The sequence below is a fragment of the Vanellus vanellus genome, assembly GCF_965231255.1.
Source record: "Vanellus vanellus genome assembly, chromosome: 3".
NCBI lineage: Eukaryota > Metazoa > Chordata > Aves > Charadriiformes > Charadriidae > Vanellus > Vanellus vanellus.
In genome coordinates this window covers 94,672,592-94,695,990 of record NC_138907.1, presented here as the reverse complement: position 1 = coordinate 94,695,990, position 23,399 = coordinate 94,672,592, and the positions used below count along the sequence as shown (strand labels likewise).

The 23,399-nt window shown below is 38.4% G+C and overlaps 1 protein-coding gene across 1 annotated transcript; it reads right to left on the bottom strand.

Annotated features, from left to right (window-relative positions):
• Positions 1–319: 319 nt before the first annotated feature.
• On the bottom strand, positions 320–23,304 carry SLC17A5 (solute carrier family 17 member 5; the record flags this gene model as incomplete). The annotated part of the gene is made up of 11 exons (XM_082480938.1): positions 320–487; positions 1,997–2,087; positions 7,647–7,794; positions 9,449–9,581; positions 12,027–12,185; positions 13,050–13,168; positions 14,417–14,503; positions 17,342–17,429; positions 17,934–18,167; positions 19,610–19,806; positions 23,244–23,304. 11 exons carry the CDS (start codon positions 23,302–23,304, stop codon positions 350–352), a joined length of 1,455 nt encoding a protein of 484 aa, XP_082337064.1. The 3' UTR covers positions 320–349.
• Positions 23,305–23,399: the final 95 nt, after the last annotated feature.

Sequence of the window (23,399 nt, the reverse complement as noted above, 5' to 3'; positions counted from 1 at the left end):
CCTCTCATTTCAGTGTCAGCAAACATCTGCCTACATATTAATTCAGAAAAATATTAATTAAAACCTGGAAAAAATTGGAGCTGAGCACAACGATTTAAAGTGTTGTCTCTGATCATATATTTGATATCAAGTCCTAGTATGAAACTATTATATTTAATCCAAATAGTTTCTTGTTAGGAAATAGCACACATATGCTGTCAAATGATTTTCAGTACAAAAGATATACAGATAAAAGAGTTTAACTTAAAAACTCTGAAGACTCCTAGGCATCAGTAGGGAAGGCACTTTTCCGGTCACACAATTTTAGCACATTGGGATTCAGCACAGCTTTGGTATTTCAACATGTCCTTCAGTTTCTATGCAAGTGATATCCACTGACTGCCCAGTCCTGAACTTCTCCACTTGCAAATAATGCAAAGAAAATTGCTCCAAATAGATTAATAGAAGCAGCAATATAGAAAACAGTCTGCCATTCTCCCACAGTATTCTGTCAAAAGCAGGAAAGAAAAAAAAAAAAGATGCAGTCAATTTGCAGCTCCACACTCAAGAAAAGGTACTTTTAAAACTGTTGCTACATGCCTTGCCTATTTAAATGTAAATTCTATTCAGCACAATTTCATAGCAACATAAAAGCATTATAAACATAAAAGATCAAATCATCAGGAGAGTCAACTTCAGTTTACCAATACATCTTACACAGATAGTCCTATCAGAATTACATTAGACAACCTAGATCAGTTTATCATCTGAGATGCAGAACCTTCATATCAAAATTCACATTTGCACAAAGGCCACACAAACTCACAGAGAATGTTACTGTAAGGGGAAACACTACCTTGCTTTCAGGTAAGGCGATCCAAGAGCTGAAGTGCTCTGCACTATGCAGTAAGCTATTCTTAATGACTACTATGTGGCTAATTCCAGAATCATAAGCTTTTTTGCCCAAACAAGGTAGCTATCTTTACTCATATTTCAAGAAGAATCCTTTAAACTCTGGTATTTAAGAAAGGCCTTAAGACATGGGTAGCAAAGAACTGTGGTTGGTTTGTTTGTTTTTCTTCTTTTCTTTTTAAATAAAGAGTAATATCTGTAGATGTCATAAGGCTTCTTTTTTATTTTTTAATTTTCTTTTTTTTTAATACCATAACAGTGGATTAGTATGGGGAAAAATACCCAAATCAACCAGAAAAAAAAAAAAATCCTACTTGTTAAGGTGTCTGGAAGAACCAATTTGTTTGGATTCATGTATTAATGAATATTTTCATATTATTTTTAAGGAAATCATTAGAGTGATCACAACTCCAAAAATTCAACTGTATCAATAAACTTGCTCCTCTCATCTTCCTTTCTTAAAAGATTTTAGAATAATTCATATAGTTGATTTAAAATAATAATAATAATAAAACAACTCCTTGGTCCCTCTTTCTACTCCAAATCACCCTTTGACTAAACTATCTTGGAAGTCAGATCTAACACTGTTCAAGTTAGGTGTCTTGTGAAACTAACACAGCTTAGCATGTATGTATAGTACAGGATTAGGACAAAGGGATGCATTATAAAACCCACACATTTGAATCTAGTTTCTCACTCATCTGACAAACGCTGACCTTACAACTCAACACCTCACGTGACAGACTGATTTTAGAAAAACAAGTAAGAGCTTGTCTTAATTTGCTAAAATAATACCACAACTGTCTCATCTAGTTGGCATTTTATCAGAGTTTTAATGTGATAAAAACATTTATTTTACTCCTAGAAAATATGAGGGGTGAGTCACTAAAATTTTAAAGTCCTACACAGGTCTTCGATTTTAGCTTTACTTTCCTGATCAAAATCAGGAGAATAAAGGCTAGGAATTAAGTCATTCACAGCAATCGAACAGCCTGACTTACGTGTATAACCCAGATTTTATTTAATGACTGCAGACTTGAGAAGACAGAATGTCCATTCAATGGAGGTAAAAATATAAGAACTGAAAAACAGTAAGCAGACTTACATTATGAGTGAGGTTCTTTGCGATAACTGGCCCCACCATTCCTGGGATAGTGGCAAAAGAATTTGTGATCCCAAGGAGAATTCCAGCATACCTGTAAGAGAAATTGTTAATGCTGCTTATTAACTTATCCTGCTTATTAGCCATGGAAACCTGATCACATCGGCCTCATTTTGATCACACAGACAAATTAAAACACAAATATTCCAGTGGGAATGGCTTGCTTTTATTCTAGTAACAGCTCACTGACAACTCGGTACCTATGTCTCTATTTTCCAGAGGCTAGTTATGGAATTTAGCTTCAATTACTTATGGCCTTGCTAAGGATCCATAATCCAAACCCATATTCCCTTTGCTAAGCCACAACCAAACTGTCTGGAATGGATCCATTGGAGAAGTTAGGAAAGAAACATTGCATGTCTTGAAGTGGAAAGACAACAGGGAGTATGACAGAGTGCTGTTTGGCAACAATTAGAGTTGGTTCAGGTATCACTGCTAGAAAAGTGTCTGCCAAGAAGGCAATATCACCAGTGTGGATGGATATATCCACTTATACTACAGAGCATATGTTCCAAACTCTGAGTTCCGAGCGCTTCAGCAGTCCTCCCCTTCAGATTTCTGTGGGTCAAGGCCAATGGGAAACAGGTCTGACTTAACCAGTTTTGCTGGTTGCCATTCCTGCAGTTCCATTCTGGGGCTTCCTGTTCCATGAACATGTTGCTCTATCACACACACGTGCATGCATATGCACCAGCGGCCATAAAAACTTACTGGGAAAAGCTGGTAACTTGCTTAATATCCGAGCCTCAGCACCTCAACTCTAGGCAATTAAAGCTCGCTCTCATAGGAGTGTTGCAATACCGAAAGATCATGTTTGAAACTGTACCACAAGCGCAGACTTGCGAGAGAGCCTGAAGAGAACTAAGAGCTAGACATTCTACAGCTGAGCTCGACCTTCCAACCACCAGAGCACAGATCCCTGTGGTTCAGATTTTCAAGGTGGAATTGCTGGCTGAAAATCATACAAAATAATAGTTGCAGTTTACCACAGGAGAAAGGAGTTATCTCCCAGTGATCATTAGGCTGTTTAGCAGAGTGAAATTATGTCCTCACTAATTTTAACATAACAGAAATATAATTTCATCTCTAAAGGGAGATACAGAGCTTTGACATTTTATGTACCAAAACAGGAGAATTCAATCACAAAGCATTGTTACAAAAGGTTGTGACATGTGTATCCAGTCCAACAATTAGAGAAATGTGCTTCTTCCTGAAAAGGAGAATCAATTATTTAGCCTACTAATTGATTTTTTTCTTCAAATTCAACACTACGTAACTGTTTAAAGCATGGGAATGTATTTTAGACTGAGCTCCAATGCCTTAATTTAAACGAACTTTATTTCTTATAAACGCTGCATGTAGTCTTCTTATCTTGGAAAGTGTTTAAGAACTAATAGGCCTTTATGAAGCTGAGTGTGAAAGTGTAAAAGTTTTCCTTAGGTAGATAAGCACATATAGCAAAACTCCATTTAAAGACTTAAGTAGAACCAAATGCATTTTGGCTTCAACATGTTTAAGCACTACAATACTGCTAACACACACTTTCAAAACTAAACACAGTTTAATAGCTTCCCTGGTTGCCAAAGATCTTTGGCAACCAATTTCTGGCTAAATGCCTCTGGTTATGCCCAGTGTTTCTGACATAGGTTGCGTTCTTGATAACGCTTGCTGTTTGATGCAGATAACTGCTATGCCACTCCCTCAGCACAGCGGAGACTCCCATATGAAATGGGAAAGCAAAAAGTGACATGTCTGTAGAGCAAGACTAATAGTAAGCTGTTGGTCAGGTTCTTATGGCATAGTGGGGATAACCAAATACAAATTGACTTGTAGAACATTAAATAGTAAAACTAACAGTAAAAAAAACAGATATGTGAAGTGTTTAGTGGATAACAGGGCCACGGAAATATTATGAGGCCTCACGGTAACAGCAATACTAAAAATTGTAATCATGCCAACATATTGATGTAGATTTGAAGAGCTAGAATAGAATATATTTTCCCCACAGAGCAATCTTGTCTCCCTGCCGTCCCTGACCCCCTCCAATTCAATACACTGATGGCATAATAAATACATGTTAGAAACCAAAACCACATAGCAAATATTCTTTTTCCTTCAGTATCAGTATTTGCATTCATTTTTTCCTGTGACTATAATCATTATTTCTTTGGCATAATGCAAGTTTTAGTAACAACAAAAGACCCTTTGCTATTCTAGTCAACATACTTTCAACCAATTAAAATGGGCATTTAAGTGCATTTTGAAACTGCTTTGAATTACTTCTGGTTATTCTAATATCTTTCAGTAAATAAATAAAAAAAATGATCGAGCTCTAAGTGAACAAAAAGTCTCCTTCACAATTTTATGCAGACCCTGATTTCAGATTTCTACGATTATGTCAAGCATTTCCTTGAAATTTTGAATGTCTGCCTTGGGCATTTCATTCAACAAAGTTCAGACAGTTGCAAAAAGTTAAGTAGGAGAAAAAAAAGTCATCTTCTTCCTCCCATCTTAGATGTTTTTGTATTTCTGTATTTGAAGAACATTTTTTTTTTTTTTTTTTTTTTTTTTTTTTTTTTTTTTTTTTTACAACCTTTGTTACAAGGACATGACCTTTTCCTTCTCTGTCTCCATTTGGACAGACTTACCCTGAATTAAAGCATGCACGTGCTGAATAGAAAATCACTGATTTCAATAAAACAGCATCCACCCTGACCACGTTTCCATCCAGGAAGGTTTTCCTGCATATGCAGCCATTCGCCTCTAGAGGCAATCCGGGGCCAAAGTTCCTGAGCTATTGGCAAGACACCTGTCTCCCCTGCATTCATAATCAATACGCTCCCTTCAGCCTATCTGAGAAGAAAGAAATGCTAGAGGAACATGTCTGGTTTAAATGCAAAGGGAATAGAAGCAGGACTTTGTCGAGGGTAGGAAGAACAGAGTGGCATTTGGTTAGAGGGATCAGCAGTAGTTCATGCCTGCTGACATGTATGAGCATCATGCCACAGTTTTCTTGTTGCTTTTTTCAACACCTAAAATACTCTGTATACTGTCATATACAAACTCACCCTTGAAATAAACACATTAGAAATGCAAAGTGAAGTATCTCTCAAATTAGAAAACACACACAACATCTTAGTTCTGGAAACTTTAGCCATCAACCTGCATGCAGAAGCTTCTTGTGCATATGCCTCACGCAGGCACACACTGCAGTTGCATGATTTCCTTTTTCCTGCTGCACTCAGTGGACAGGATGAACTGTACTCATTTAATGAGCACAGTTTAAAATTTTGTTTCACTTCACTTGCTCGATGCATGGACCCAAGCCTTGCTTTCTGCGTACTATTCAGCTGTTGGAAGTAGAATTTTAATCATCCCAAACACTTTCCAATAGGACTCTTCACAGTATTAGTTTATTTTCACAACACTCTTGAGAGATGGGGGTCACATGTGAAAACTATCCTATAGAAAGGAAATGAAAACACAGGCCAAGAATGTGTGCCCCTATTGGATACTTGATTTGATATCCTCAGAATCTCATTTTAAGAGTATTTAACAGCATTGTTCTTACGTTCAAACACTATAAGTAATATGACTTTTGCAAGCCAGCACTTGGTAGTTTGAAGAAGCATATGAAAACAACCAATAAATCAGCTAGGCCTCAATTAATCTCACTGGATCCAACACCAGCTTCTCAGCTGAGATGTTTAAATTTGGACTCGAGCTGCTGCGGACTCCCTTTACATATTATGGTAGTCTGAACCAGCCTCAAGAAATGCCCATCCGTCTTCATAACTTAAGAGTCCAGATTCCTAAAGCCAGAGGGTACAAACATGGTTCTCACAGATGATTTCACAAGAGTCTGGTCCAACTGACTTACCACATGCAAACTCTGTGACAGCGCACTGAAAGGACTTACTTCCCAAGAGCAATGTTCAGCTACCTTAAACATGATCCTTCTTTTCTCCTGTAATGCCCTGCCTCAGCCATTATGTGCTCTCCCACTACTATAGCTATGAAGTAGAGGGCCTAGAAATGAATGCCAGTCTCTGTCTCTACACAATGCTCAATCATTTCTAAAGCAGGATTCGTCCTGTGCACTGAGTGAAGAAAAGGTCCTGTGCAGGGGAATATTACAACAATGACACAAAGACTAATTTATGATGCACAGAGAAAAGGAGGCAACTCAAAACTGCACAGACATCCAAGTTCTGCTGTTAAGTAACTGACAGTAGTTACTTAAAGACACAACTCACAGTGTCTTTTCACATTAATGCTTATGTTCATATTTCTAGATACAGACATAGAATAAATAACTCCAACTCCTAGACAACATTTTACATTTTTAGGAAATGAACTGCTGTAGTTCTGCAAACCTAAGCTTGAAACAGAAGTTGTACAATCGCCCCACAATACTCTAGCTGCACTGCTTTAACCACATCTTCTAAATTAATAATTCCATTTGATTTAAAACAAAGTTCATCACAGAAGCTATTTTTTTTCTTTCATATTGAATTCCTAGCATAAGCTGTTTATAGCTGGCCACTGACATCTTTCCTTTTGCTTGCTACCTAGTCTCATGTGCCAAGATCAATTGGGCTTCCATTATGTCATATCCATCTAGTAAGTCAGAACTTGTCCTTCATTGTGGACATGACCACCATCCTTCTATTTACCAAAGCCTGGACAACATCTTCAGTTTGTGCCTGAGTTGTCCAGATCTTAAGGATTTTTTTCCTAGGTAACACCTCTACAAAACGTTTCTTCCTTCTCCACTCACACTTCAACTTTTTTCATCTCACACATTAGTACAGTAACACCCTCTTCTTTGGTCATAAAGTCATTTGACCCTGCTCATATCTATGTGCTACTGCAAATACGTAAATGAATGACAGAGTAAAGTATTTGATTTTTACTAGTGCAAAGAATGCTTATGTGGACTTTCAAAAGAATACACATACACCCATGCTCTTCAGGAAATTGATGGATCTGTCAGGTTCTGAATTTGTAACACACTGGAGAAATTACAGCCTGAAGTATAACTTTCCAGTCTTAAAATTTAGTCATCTTGTACATACAGGGTTCATCATCTTCTATTAACAGGTCACTTACTCATAACAAGATTTTGACACCAGCATATAGAACATGTTTTTCAAATACAAATAACTTGCCTATATCACTGCTTAAATATGGTTATTTTCATGCTAAATGTTGATAGTTCTGATGGAAAAGTTTAAAAGGGCAAAAGATTTAATTGTATTACACTGTTCAAAAAACACTGTCCTATTAGGATCATTATTCAAATAGGACAAAAACCTGGTAAATATAATTACAAAATTGTATTATTTATTACTTCAGTATTAAAAAAAATGAGTTATTCTATACTGTTTTTCATATCATATTCTCTGCCAAACTTGCACTTTTGGCAAAAACAGTGCTTAAAATTGTAAACCTGAGTCATTGTCAGTGTTTACGTTCCAGGTCTGTACAGCACATGGTCCATTACTAAATCCCCCAGGCACCCCAGCAATACAAAAAAAAAAGTGGTCATAAATGTATCACATGCACTAACAAAAGCTTCAGCAGTACTTACGAAGGTGCTATGTCCAGATGGTTGATACTGTAGCCAGATGTACAAAATCCTCCTAGTGTTGTTGATATGGTCACGAATGCAACAGCCAGTGCATAGTTGCAGCCTATAAATCCAGCTGCTACTAAGAACACCGCAGGGCCAATCATTCCTTTAAGACAGAAATCCTAGAATCAATGGACTTTTAACAGGAGAGACGTTAAGAGGCTCAAAGCTGTGCATACATTTTCTATACAACTTTCACCACCACCTAGTGTACAGAATCCAGTACTGCACTGTATGCATTAACTGGGCCTGTGAGGAAGAGCAGATGAGTTGCAAACCTGTTGCTGCCTCAGGAAACAGTAGCTAGAACAGAAAAATCCCATTCTAGGCACAAAGAATAAACTTCAGCTAGATAAAAAAAAAAATTTAAAAATCATCAGATACTGAAAGTGATTTTGTAAATTAATTTATTTATGGTTATAAAAATAGTAGAAGCCACACTGACACTGGTAGGTGAACAGTGCACTACAAAAAGATTATCCCCATTTAAATCCCCAGGTTTCAGGAGCAAACACTGGCTTCTCTAGATCATGATAAAGTAGAGCTGGAAGGGTTCATACAAATACATGTGTATAAATATATGTATATTTCTCCAGCAGACACCTTCTAGAATGAGCTTTATTTCACGGTTACAAGAGCTGAACATCTGGTGTACAACATCTGGAGCATGCTGTACAATTTAGAGAACCCAGGCTTGCTTTAGAGATGCTACATCAGGTACTGGAAACAGCTTAGCAGCCATCATAAGCTAGTGCACGCTGCTTCCTGTCTGCAGTTAGCTTTGGCACCCATTTCCCAGTACCAAAGTTGGCCATTCACATGACCTCATCACAATCTCCGAGAACAGCTCCAAGTACATGCTTTTGTTGATGAAGCCAACCTAAGAGTCCTGTTTTTCCTAACACAACAGCATGTTTCCCCCTCAGTTGTACATACTTGGGTGTGAGGCCTTGCAGTAAACTGGATCACCAAAATAGTGTAGCCTTAAAATATAAATAATGCTTGAGAGTTTATTATAAGAGCTACTTTAAAGAAAGCAATTGAATCAGCAGAATTGAGAAGGCAGCAAGGATGGGCATACATCAAGCAGACTGCAACTTGTGTGGATCCTGTGCCTAATCTCTTTCCCCACCCCCGCTTCTTTCTTCTGTCCCCTCTTTTAATCAGCAATCAACTTTTTCCTAAATACAGCCTTCTACCCGTATTTGTTAAAAACCCGATCTCCTTAATCGCTTGGTGATTTCAGATCATCTCTCCTCCCAATTAGTCAAGACCATTTTGGATTCTATTTGGTCTTCCTACCGTGGTAGCAACTGTAAGTTTTGCAAGTGTATTCCTATTCAGTTACTTAAGTCTTAAATAAAGAAAACACTGAACAACACAGGGCTGGGAATAGGCTCATGCAGACCAATATCCCATCTCAGTTTGAGAAAGCCATTCATAAGGTATCATTCTATCAAGCAATTATCCCCACTTTAATGGTGATTCTAACTGATCATTTATTTAATCAGTTTGCTTCTAAGAATGATGTCTCTTGACCTAAACAAAGCTTTTGGCAATCTCTTATTGTTCTCTTATGCAATAGGCCTACATTTTTGTGGAAAAAGACATGATTTACTCTTGACAAATAAAGCTGCTCCTCTCAAGCCATGCACAATCCTGTCTAGTCTCACAGCAGAATGTCTCACTACCCTCCCAAACCCTTACTTTTTCCCCAGACTGATACTATGATATGTTCCAGAGATGATACTTGCACCTACCTATTAGGGTAAAACATTTGCGAACACAAACAGTAGAAAAGTTCTGTTTTTCCCGTAAATAATCAGCAATTTGCCCAGACAGAATTATACATAACCAGCAGCCAAAATAAGGCAGGGCAGATAAAAACCCATTCTGTCAAGGAGAGAAAAAAGACAGTTAAAACACTGAAATGACAATTCAATATGCTGAAAAAAATCACTTGTACTGGAGCATTAACAGAGACTGAACCAAAATTGTCAAAATCATCCATCCACATAACTATTGTTGGTACTACCATAAGAGAGAAACCTAGGGATAAAAAAGGCAAAGCATTTTAAAGATACCAACGTGTAAACTCTCTATTGCATGACTTAGCTACCAATACAGCCGAACTAAAAATTCAAAAGGTTTAAACCAGCAACTGGGTCCAGGAACAAGAAAACTATACATGAAGGTATCTTGTGGACTTTAACCTGATCACGCAAGTTTTCAGAAACACCAATTTCAAGTAGGAGAGGCTATCGAGTGAGTTACTAAAGTAAGTGGAAGCTGTAAAAATTCAAAAGCTATATGGAATCTCAGTGGTTTGTACTACTATAACACTTCAACATTACATTATTCCATATCTGTCTGCTGAAACATATCATGCTGGCTGTAATCGGAGACAAGATACAGATACAGACTAGAACTTTCATCAGACCCAGGCTGGACACCCTATGACCCCAAAGCAAAGCTATTATTCAGGACCTGACATTACTTACTGTTAACTCCCATTACTTCAAACAAGAGCTGTTTAGAGATTTCTGCCTGATTCTGCATGTTTTTCTGATGAAGGGAAACAAAAGGTACTATTAAGCTGCATAAGTTTACAGCCTTTCAATACAATTATGGATAATTACAGATAACAGAGATATAATTTGACCTAATCTGTGATTAAAAAGAGGTATCTGGATAGCTATTGGATAGAAATATTCTAATGTTTATACACTATTACAAAACATATATTTGTCAAAGAAGAACCAAAAGCTTCCCTAGGAAATTTAATTTGAAATGAGACCAGAAACACATCCCCACCTGAAATCTACTCTATCAGCACTCAAATATGCTGCCTGTTGGGTTTCAATGCTCAGCTTTCAAAAACAGTAAGTAAAATTTTGAAAAATAGAAGATAGTCTCAGTAAAGTAAACAACGTTTTAAGCACTGTTCAAAGATACAACATTATTTTTAACCAATCCTTTTATTATAGGATGGAAACTGGTCGGCTACACAACAGCAACTGTAGAATATTTAAAACAGTAATGCAATTTCCATCTAAATGTGTGGCAACAAAGTTAGTCCAACACTATTATGCAAGCTTTTTCTTTTCTTTTTTTTTTTTTTTTTTTTTTTAATGTTCACAACAGTCTAAGTCACTCCAAAAAGAAGAAACATAACCCAGAGACATAGAAAACCACTTCACAGCAGAACCTGTTAGCATTTAATGCAACAGCGTTTTACAAAATACATGCAATAGAGGGCTGTGGTAGCAAATGACTTTCATAGATGTTTACGCAGGTATTCTCAAGAGGCATAATAAGGAACCCAACCAGCAACTTCACCTAGTTTTTTCAAGCTATTTTGCAGCCTGCCCTACTGCAACCTTCCCTTCTAACGCTGAGATTCTCTATCTTTTCCTGCCAAGATTGCTAGCATTGCCACTTTCTTGCATGGCGTGCACCTTCAGTTTGCTCTAAACCAGCCTCATGTGTTAAACCGGGAAAAGACTAAGCTAAACTCCTTGAAATTTCTGAGCACCTTTTTACTTGAGCTGTACCTGTTTCTCCAGGTAAATTATGCTATTGCTGAAACTTTTAAATGAAGACCAGTACAGTCAAGTAATTTCTATAAGTAAGAATGTTCCAGCCTGTCCGCCCCCCTAATTTTTTCTTAATAATTTCATTTTTTAAAAATCCCTTGAAAAGCACTATTTTTGGACCTTAAGTCTATGGTTTTCTTTCATCCTATTTATCTTACTGAGAAAAGGTATTTTACCCCTGTTGCTCACTGAGGAAAGAACAGAAAGTGAGAATTCAGAAAGGGTTCTAAGCAGACTAAAGCTTTCCCCACCCCTTCTCCTTAAAATACTTTCAAAAATGCCACTTGTCCAATGATTTCCTTAGTTTTGTTTTTCTTTTTTTAACTGGAAATGTTGTCCTTTATGAGTGAGCAAAGGAGGAGTAGATAATACTTCAGAATCCATAAAACAAGCTATAAAATTTGAAGCAATCATACAAAACATATAACAGAGAAAAATACTTTCATGGTTATTATTAGAGCAGTTAAAAATGGATACCACGCATCTTCAACCAGAAAATGAGCTCGAAAGCTAGCATTAAGCTAAATGTCAAATAAGTCCCCCCCAAAAAAGTGGAAATTCCACGGCAGGCAACATTTTTGATGCATCTGCTTAATTGTGTGGATTTTTTTTACCATTTCTCAGCTACACATTTACATTCCAAGGTTCTTAAACAGGGTTCTTCTATTCTAAACAGCAAGGAACATCTCTGTTGTTTCATGTCTTTAACAGAAGAAAGTAACTGTGTTTTCATTTATCTCACCTCCTGTGCATCAAACCGCAGGATCTCCTTCATGTATGTGGGCAAGAGTGTAAGAAGTGTATAGAAAGTCCAATTATAAGAGAAGTGTGCCACAACAATAGCCCAGAGTGGAAGGGACTCCAATATAGGTCTCCAGGGAACAGATTTCTGTGTAGAAAGCTAGCAAGCAGGAGGCAGAGAAAAAGGGAAGAGAAAGAGTGATCAGGACATTGACGTGAAGGTTTACTAAATACAGTGTTTTGATCCCACCCAAATCTATGCTGATCATTCATTCCAAAGGGCATAAAATGAGTCTCAGTCAACAGATGCAACTCATCAGCAGTGAATGAATTACTGTGTTCAGTTCTCACTGAAGGTATACTAATGTATGTTACTGCTCTGTTGTTTACTATTGCAAAGTAAACCAGTTACTATTATGTTTTGTAATCAGAATTTGAAAAAGTATGCCTTCCTTTGTTGAGATTTGTTGCATTCTGCTTTTACTTTAAATGATTAAATATTTTAAGTCACACCTCACATTTATTTAGCTGAATCTTTCCTACTCAATCCTAGATATTAACATTGGTCTCTCAGCCAGCTTCACAGGTTCTAAATACATCTCCCCAGTCAGGGGAATAAACTCTTATGCACACTTTATGCTCATTAACATTTTCAAAATGTTTTCTCTGCAAACAGTAATTTCTTACTCTAGAAGATACATTGAAAAAAAGTTGTATAATGTTGTATTGCAAAGTTTAAAGACATTATACAGGTCTGGATCTAGTTTAAAGACAAGCGATAGACTTGAGCTTTTTATTTAAAAAGGACCACAACAAGATGTGCCACAAAAGGCATTATTATAAATGCTTTGTTTGATTACTGATTGTTTCTCATTTATACAACTGCATTGGATTTTTAATTTTCAGTTTGACAAATTCTGCCTCTATCTCAGATTAAGGATGTTTTTCTACACATCAACAGAGCTAATGACAGTATTTGTGATTTATGTTCTTACTTAAGTATGACTGTACCAAAGTGCTCTACCTGATCTTTTAGAGAAGAGAGTATATATTCTCTTTCAGCATGTGAAATGCTCCTGTGAGTTTCTGGTGTATCACTAACCAACCACATCCAGAAGAAGAACCATAATACCCCAAGTGCACCTATTGTTGGGAAAAGATAGAAATAAAACATAAGCAGTTATATCGACTGAATAACACTCTCAGATGATTTAGTTAGAAAAATAATGTTCTTTAAAATTATATTAGAGTATTTGGAAAAACCTTCTATCTACTTACAGACAGTAGTTCCCCAAAGTGCCTTAATAATGCACACTTAGAGGTAATAAACAATAAAGAGGACTAAGCAGAGAAGTGGGGTTTTATGGGTTCCTTTTTTTTTTTTTTTCTTTTTCTTCCTCTTAAAAATGCCTCATACAGCAAGAAAGTTGCGTACACATACATATCGTATTTTTATCAGTCACATGGAACAGCCACAAAGGACATGGATCACCCAGAGGAAATAAAAATTGGCTTTAAGTTTAATAGCAAAAAAATACTTTGTGCACATACACAGAATATCACTACATACAGCTTAACTGTACCAATGCTCCTTTTCTTTTTTAAGCCAAACCCCAGAACTGTCATTTGAAAAAGGTAACTTTTCAGTAGTCAGTTCAAACCTAGTGTACTTTTATACAACTATAACACTGTAACTTATTTAATTTTGTCCAATCCTTTGTTTTGAACGCTTTTTTATTTATACAAAAATTGGAGGTGGTTTTGAGGAAAGTGTAACCCTTGTCTTTTATTCTGATTCTCCCTTCCCCATGCAGAATATGAAACAGCTCAGACTTGTAAATAGACCTATAAAAGGCATCAGTTAGATCTATAACATACTATTAGATTTTTTTGTGTGTGTTTGAGCTTCTTCTAGAATATAACTCACAGCAAACATGCTATGCCTTGCATTTTGAGCATTCCTTCAGGGTTCCTGTGACTGCTTGAGAGATTTTCCACACAGTTTCCATTTAAAGCAGCAGTGACTTTTCACATGTTCTTTCATTCAAAGTAGAAGTTTGTTCCTGGGATTAAAGTTATTAACTCAATTTCACACTTCAAATAAGAAATTACAGCCTATTGTTTCCAAGTGGCGGGCAAGTTAAGAGCATTTGACTTGTACCAGCATTTGTCCAACTCAAGAGACAGCTTAGCTCATTGGAAGCAGGGCTTACATAGCCACACACAGGAACCTACTTAGCTTTAAATATCTTTAATTTCCCAGGAGGAATAAAATAGCAATCCTACATGTCAAACGCATTTTTAAAACTTAAAATAAGTTTTATAATATACAATGCTTTTCAAAAAGAATATAGACTGTACTTTTAATAATTAAAAAAAACCCACACTTACCAAATATGTAAAACACATAAACCCAGTTCATATAGTAGCAGATTAAACCGGACAGTGGCAGAGAGACCACAGTTCCCAGTTGTGCACCTACCAGAAGAAAGCAAAACAAAGTGGAAAAACAATAACTAGATCTCCTATAGACCCCTTAAACTAAGTGGCATTTCACAGTTATTTTATTTTTCTGTAATAAATCGTGCAGAACAGATTTGTCACCACCACTAGAGGGCTGCCATTTCACCTTAAAGAAACTCAGGCACAATAAACTGCTTTGGCAACTTCAAGCAGAGTCACAAAACCCTAAGTATCCAAAATTGCAAGCAAAAAGCAATAAAAGACAGGCATTCTTGGCACATTCATCTCCAATATAAAGTGATGGCTCTAGTACATCTGAAACAATGCAAATTAGTCAACTGGCACTGCTGCAAAACAAGAGAGAGCTGACCAAAACACAATTAAGGACTTGGGGGAAGAAATACTCAAACTTGATACAATCAATTTGCTCCTACTAGCTCCACAGAAACAGGAATGCCAGTAACAAGAGCCAGAAAGCATCCGTATAACCAGCAGGTTCAAATCCCACGGTCCCTGAATTTGACAGGGTGTAGGATCAGGCAAGGAAGAAGATGAGCAGATTCCAGTTCAGAGACAACCCAAAAGCAGGAAAGAACTATTCCTGAGTTTATAATTCAGTATACATTTTGCAAAGGACAGCAGGTTCCCCCCTTCTGCCCCAAATCTAAATCAGAAACCCAACTTGTGTTATTTACATACTTAGGAACTCTACTGGTGATAAATAGTAGACCTTGTCTCTCGAAGAGTTATACGATCACTTCTCCAAACCTAATCTCAACTCAGAAAACATTATATTATGTTGATACACTGGCTACTTAGATTCCATTTTCATGGAAACAATAATTTCTATTTAAGACAGAAAGTTTTGACCGTGGACAACAAACAAAAAACAAAAAATGCAAAATATAAATCAAAATAACAACTACATATAACCTCAATCATATGTTCTCTTAGAAAATCAACATGATCATGATTAAATAAACCACAGACCACATGATTGCCAGCCATGAAAACGTGGGGAAAAGGAAACACTCTACTAAGTTTACACAAGATGTTTTACCCATCCATGACTGCTAACAATTGGCAGTTCAAGGCCACAGCCTCTTCTCACTAGTACACTAGCATATAGTTTCACAAGATACAAAAGGACAGCTTTAAAAGCTCCCAATTGTTAAATGCAATAGACATCAATCCCAACTCTGTGCTCTCTGCTTAACTTGTGTGTGCTGGCTCTCACATGAAGACTTATTTTAAAGCAGATTTAATTCACTAATATGGCAGAAAACACATACAAGAAAAGAACAAAAGCTTTCTGTTGCATTAGGTGGTTTAAAGTGGCTCATGGAAGGTTCTGATGAGTGCCTGAAATAGCACAAAGGAAGAAATGAGACACTTGGCTAGGAGGGAAGTGAGAAATAGTGAGGAAGAAACAATTAAGGCTTCATTCCTGTTGGCACAAGAGAGCCACTAAACTGGCTTAGCTGCTTGAGAAACTGTAGCCACAGTTTACATGGCATAGCCCTATCTTCTTCATGAAGCCCAGGTCGAATAAGAAAGCTGTAACAGAATTAATACTAGGAAGAGTGAGTAAAACAAACCATTACTTCATTAAGTGAATGTAAAATGTGTCATCCTCAAAGGAATAGTATCAATTTTGACTAGTAAATTTAGAAAGCTACATTTTTTACCTGCCTCCACAAATACTGCATTGGGCAACACGACTGACCAATAAATGCCTAAAACAGATGAAGGTTCAGTGGAGATGTGCAAGAGCAATGTGTCCATGAAGCTCAGGAAATAATGCAGGGTGTGACTGATCACAGCTGTTGCAAAAAAAAAGCTGTCTTTATCTCAACACAAAGGGGACCAGAGGGTGGCCTTTGTTTTAGATAAACAGCTATGTGAGTTGAGTGGATCACCTGATCACCTGACTATATCAACAGTTGAGTGGATCAGCTGGTGTGTGTTTCCCCCGCTCCTCCCCACCCCCACCCCCTGTTTCACTAAAAGCGTGACTGTCTCCCTGAGTTAGCCAGACCAGCAAGAGGTGAGTGAATACGTGGCTCAGTACAACATAAGGTATAAAAACTAAACAACTAACAGAATTTCTAAGAGAACAACAGACTTGAGCTACCTTCAACCGATGTATTCCATCCCGGTGACTGGGGATTCCCAGTGTCATGATGGTGAGCATAGTAGAAACCAGTAATGCAATGTGTATTGTAATTGCTATATTTTGCTAAGTGTTAACTTACATTTGTACTGTGCTTTCAGTATATTGCGTATCACTCTGCTAAATCAAAAATCCTGTGTAACATCAAATATCTTCAAATAAGTAAATTTGATATCAAACATTACATGTAGAATATCTAAAAGAATCTGGTCAGGGAGTATTGGACTCTGACAAAGAGGTCTTGCAGCAATACCTGGGACCTTGGACATTTTCTTCCCAAGTTCCTCCAAAAATGCTTTAAAAAAACCAAACAACAAAAAACCCCAAACAACTCTATCCAGTGATTCTGCCCCAGCATGTTCCCAATATGTTCCCAGTACTATATCTCCTTTATTTACAGTATCTTCTATTCATCAGCTTCACAGTAACTCTTTGCACCACTTTATACCAAAGTTAGTCTGAAGTTTATACTTAGTTGCAGATGAATACCTTTTCTCAGGGTTATAAGAGCCATGAATAAATGAAGATAATGAATGCAAAGCAAGATTTATTTCACCATTATGCTTTCCAGATTAAATGCTGATTAAAATTTATAATATAAATCCCTTTGATTTAAGTCAATCCTCCCTGTTTCTGCAGTAAAAATGTATAATCCCATTATTAGTGTGGGAATTTCTCACCTGCATATGAAATACTAAGAAGCTTGCTACGTTCCAGAGGAGGAGCCCAAGAAGACCACATTGAATGCATAGCTGGGAAGGTAACACCCTAAAAAACAACATTTCATTCTGTTGAAATGTGACAATTTTAGAACTCCCTTCAACTCTGCATGTTTCAAAGCACATTTCATTAAAAAGCAGTAGCATGAAGTGTTAGTTTCTTGTTTAGCAAGAAACCACTTTAGAGAAGTGTGCAAGACATAAGAGTAAGGCAGAATTAATTTCTCCTGCTTTTGATTCTGTATATACTGGAAAAGCTGCAAGAATACAAACAATACTGTTCTGAGCTCCTGGTTTTTGACAAGTGAGAAGGGATAATTCTAGTTTTGTCTCAAGTGTCCTTACAAATAAAACCTTTTTCTTATTCAAAAACCTTAGGCTAAAATACAGGGCAAACTTTTTAATTATTAAAAAAAAAATAAAACTAAGCTACTCAAAAATGAAACAATCCATATACTGCTGCAGTGTACTGACACCCACAGGGTCTAATCACTACAATTTATTAATAAATTATTCAGATACATTTTCAAGTTACATAGAGAAAAAGGATTACCTCTCCCAGTCCTTCCAAGGCTCTGACAGCTATGAGGTAGCCAACTCCCAAATTTGCAGCTAAGGGAGTAAGCAAGGTGAATACAGAGGTACCAAAGATGCCAAACCCCAGTAACAGCTTCCCTCCAATTTTGCTTGCAAGATATCCTCCTGGAATCTGAGTAATGATATAGCCATAGAAAAAAGAACCAAGGATCCATCCCTGAGTATCAGCATCCCAAGAATACTTTTCCCCCTAAAAAGAAAAAAAAAAAAAAAAAAACCAAAACCAAAATTGAAGTAAGTTCAAAACAGCAGTTTCTCTGACCATATTTTATATAACTTTGATCCATCATTTAGTCCTAAATTACAAACCTTTCACGGCCTCTTCCCTAGGATCTCCTTCTTTTACACACATCTATACTGCAATCAAAGTAGTGCTAATTCAGGTAGTTTACAGTCTGTCCAGACGTATCTAGCCCAAGAATGAAAATCATCACAACATGAAATGTAAGTGCTCGGGCAGTTATCCCTTTTGAGTTCTAAGCAGCTCAGTTTAGGTGACACAGGTACAGACTACTCAGTCTACATGAGCGTGAATCCCACTTCTGTATCACAGTGTGGACATTCTGTCATGTTCTAGAAAATGGCTTTTCCTGCGGAAAATTTATGGACAGAAAAACAAACAAGGAGATGCAGAAGCTTAAATTTAACATAAAGAAACTGAGTAGCCAAGGACAGGACTTACACAGGTAGGTGGAAGAATGGGATAAGCACAGTAGAAGGAAAATGAGTTTAGCAGACTAAGTAATAAAAACAAAGATGATCAAGATAAGGAGCCTGAAGCTATAAAGGAAGTCAGCAAAAAGACATGAACTGTTGCCCAAAGTGATTTTTGAAGCTTGGGATCACTTCCAAAAGCCCAATTTACAAGCATCTAAATGAGCAGCATAATTTCACAGAAGTGATGAGACAGCATCTTCTTCCCGTAAAGTCTGCAGTTATAAATTGCTCATGATAAATAATAAATGACCTCTAAACAAGCAAACAAAATGAAGGCAGGAAGATGGCAAGAGTGCTCAGTAATAAACTTCAATTATAAGGTGAGATGTATGCAAGTCCAAATTCACAAAATGGGTGATTTATTTTTTTTAAAGCATTTTCTCATATCCAACAGTTCTGTTCAGTTGAGAAATGCTATTGTAATGATTACTGGATTACTGGAAGGGAAGTCAGAGATAAAGAATATAAAGACAAGAATCATGATCTGGGAAAGAGATCAAAGAAATGAGGAGAAAAATATTACATGTTAATTTGTAATGAAATTTCATGCCATTGAGATTATACGAAGAACAGGCAAATACAGACAGTGATGTGAGCTCTGACGCAGATGTAGCAGTAGCAGTTGATCACTGGCATATAAAACATTGAGTCATAGTAGATCTACAAGATTAGCCAATTTGTAACAAATAGCACAGAAAATACGCACGTTAAAAAACCTGACCCTAAGCACAGCACTTCTAAATTAGCTAGTCATTTAAAGCTATTATTTTTCAGAATAGCTTTAAAGGAACCACTGAAAAGGCCATCCGGTAGCAGCTTGTTCTCTTGCCACCTAAGCATGAGTCATCAATCACAGATTTGTATTAAAAACACTTTTACATGCCACATTACAGGACAATATGTTTGAAACCTCACCGTTGTGTTGCGAGGAACATTTGTGGTGGAGGAATGCTCTGGACATACATTGGAAGTCGTATTCTTTGCTAAGCTTGTGTTAGGTTCTACCATATCCACCAGAGCAACGCTTAGGTTCACACGTAACGCGTACAGAAGGAAGAACCCAAAAAAGGCCAGTAGTGCTAGATTGTAGCGAGCTGAGCAGCATGCAGGGACTGAAACGAGAGTAAATGAAAAACTTTTGTTTTTACAGAGCCTAACAAAATAAGAATAACCGATAAGCATTTTTTACTAATAATATCAGACATTTACAGGTAAGAAAAAATAGGCAAGAAAACAAGCTAATTGTTCTAGCCTTAAGGCGTGTATTCGATGGGGTAGAGGCTGAGGGTGGAAAAAGAAAAAAAAAAAATCCCACTTTTCTACTGATGTGCAAAATAAATGTAATTCTGGTTTAGACAACGGGTAGCTACCTACACAAGTGTAGGGGCTACCGTGGAAGTGTGGTGTGTGGTCTGTGGAAATGGATTTAGAAACATGGTTTTCAAAAGTTCTCTCCAAAATACAGTAACACTTATTCAAAGTAGAACTTCACACTTAAAACCCTACAAGATTAGAGGAAAGCCTGTCATATACATGAAAACAGTTCAAGAAAAACGGAGAGTCTTAAGGTAATCTAACAGCTGCCAAACAGTGAAAACTAGCAGAATGGGGAATGGCAAACACTGCAGTAACACTGTGAAACAGCAAGTTTCCCTGTTGCTCACTATGCCCCTCTTCTGCGGTCACCACACAATGAAGTTGACAAAGGCAAATGAGTCTTAGATTCAACATAAAAGCCATGTTGTAGCATTAAGTTGACTCCGTCAGCTGTTTAAACCCAGATATCAGACTTTGCCCTGTAACACACTCGTTGATTCCATTCTACAGTAGTATACAGCCACATTTGGCAGAGATCATTTATCAGTACCAGGACATCCAGACCCAAGTTGAGCTGTAAGTTACACCACACTCACCAGTGTGAGTGTGCAATTGCCACCACATCACTAGTGGCAATAAATTTTGTATCTATACAAAATACAGTTTACAGCTCTGCAGATACTCTTTATGAACTGGGAATGCCTGAACGTACTGAGCAGAGTGGTTGAGAAACTGCTGAAGAATCTGCTGAATTTACAAATAGTTAAGGGGTGGAGTTTCCCCCCTTGTGAGGAAACTACAGTGCTAACGGAAAAATTTTACAACCTGGATGTCTGAAACTCCGGGAGGGTTGGAGATCAGCACCTACAGATATTACATCAGTCTACAGTGATCTCATCTTTGTCTGACTATTCAGAATTCAAATTATGAGTAGAACAAGTATATCTATGGACAACAAGACTGACTGGAGCCTGATCTGCTACTGCAGTATGTCTCTTGACTGGATTCATTGATCTGCAATAAGAAGCAAAAAGTATGCCCTGTGGACAAGATATCTAAAGGCTCTCCCCTTCCCAGTAACTTCCTACAAACAAAGAACGAGCCTATGTGGTTTTGTCTTTTTCAGTGGGGGCACCAATAGAGCATTTCTGCAAGACTCTATTTTTCATGAAAGTAGTAGAACCTTCCCACTTTGGAAGTCTGACCAACTTTATGTGCAGTTCATTATGGCTGCTCAAGTCATAAAATGACACAGACAGTCTGTATTTGCTGTTCATTTAGTAAATGAGTAGTAAGCAAGGCTACTGTACAAATTGGCAAAACGCCTTCCAGACCTGCAGTAATTGCAAGTCTTGCTTCAGAACCATTTGAAAAAGGCATATCTGATTTTTAAATGCCATGAAGGAGAACAGCCAAGATTTTATTGCTTACTTTAAAAAACAATAAGCACCAAGAGCAGGAAGTGCTTACTGTACAAAAACTAGTCAAGCAGCTTCATTGTCCTTTATTGTTTAAAAAGCAATTTGCCTTAAGTAGAAAATGTATAGTCATATGATTTAGAACAATAAATATAATTACAGGTAAAGTGGAAAACTGCCTGCATTTGCTGGGGTTAAACAATAATAACAGAAGGCTGAATATCACACTAACAAAGTAACCCTTCCTTGGAAATGCAGATTAACTGGAACATCCGTTACTCTTCCTCTGGAAGCCACTTCCTGGTATACACCTTGTGTGGAGAGCAAGCTTCACAAACAGATGTGCAAGAACCTAAGGTCACTAATGTCACTGTAAATAGTTTATCATAAAAATCTAACAAACATGTAGATCTGCAAGTCTGAAACAAATGGCTGATAAATTATTGTTTCCCAGTCTTTTCACCAAGTGCATTTGCAACGCCTAAGAATATTAGATTAGGTTAACAGAACAGAAGATTTGAGAAGATTCCAGATGCGTTTCAGTCACCCATCTCTTCAGGAGATTGCCATAATCAAAGAGACACAGAGATTCATGCCCTTAAAGTTTAAGGCAGCTGACCATGATGTTCAAGGTCTTACCTTGACTGGTAGTCTTGGGTCCTACATCCAGAGTTAATTCTGATTGCAGGGGCATGTTTTATAATACTGTAGCTATAATTGAACAAGATTCTTAAACTGTTAAAGTTAAAAAAATAGGTCTGTGCTGCAAGTTGCACGGCAGTTAAAGGAAGTTGCTCTTCTGCTGTATTCTTCCTTGTGGGTGAGATGAACCACCTCAACTGGAACATGATGCATTGTGCAAACTTAAGAATATATTGCTTTAATAACCGACTTGAAATCAAATGTCTCTCTTTCTGGCACTTTTAAGTCATTTTGTTAGCAGCCCCTCTTGCTGCAGTTAATACGCTTCCCCAAGTAGGTTAGAGTATTTTTGTATGGCATACTGAAGAAACACAAAAATCTTACTTTAGTCATTATAGTTTGTCTGTTCTGGGAAACCAACCAGCACAGACAATCCCCCAAAAAACATACTACCTCTGCCGTTAAGCACTGACCCCATAATGATCCCCCCCCTCCTATAATTATCTTCGTGTCACTTTCACCTTCCTTCCTCTCCATACTTCCAGAACAAGCAATTAGTCTTACTCAAATGCTGCCTTAAAATGAAATTCTGCCATCACCTCGGCGGACACCCCAGCAATCATTAATAGCCGGGCCGGCGCTGAAGCGGGTATTACCCACTTGCCCTCACTGCACAGACAGCAGGCCAAGGGCGGGTATTTACACGCGAATTCAGTTACGGGGCTGTTCCCCGCCATCAGCGCTGAGGACAACCCCCTGCCCCCCCGGTCCCTGTCGGGCCGCAGAGGCCGTGTTTAACCGAACGCTCTCCAGCACCGCCGCCTCCTCAACAGCCAACGCCCCTAACGGCGGGAGGTGAAGCCCCCGAGGCCGCCGGACCCGGGGCGGCCGTTACCCTGACAGGGGGACCGCGCGCGCCCGCGAGCAACGGCTGCGGCAGCCGAGGGAGGGACCATCCCCCCCCCGCCCCGGGCCCCGCTGCGGCTCCATGGCAACGCGACGCCGCGGCACAACGGGGCGAGGCGCCACCGCCCGGCCCGTCCCCCCCAAACACGACGGCGCCGCCGGGCTCCCCGGCCCCGGGCCACCAGGTCCGCGCAGCGAGGCGGGAGCCCGGCTGGGCACGGCTCGCCGGGGCAGCTGCCCCCGGTGCCGCTTCCCGCTCCTCTCACCCGTGCCGGGCTGGGAGTCCTTCAGCAGCGGGGTGCGGTCCTCTCCCTCCTCGGTCTCCATCTCGCTGCCAGGCGGACCGCGCAGCGCGCCCAGGACCAAACCGCCGGCCGCCACCGCTGACAGGACGGGAGCACGGCCCGGCCCGGCTCGCCGTG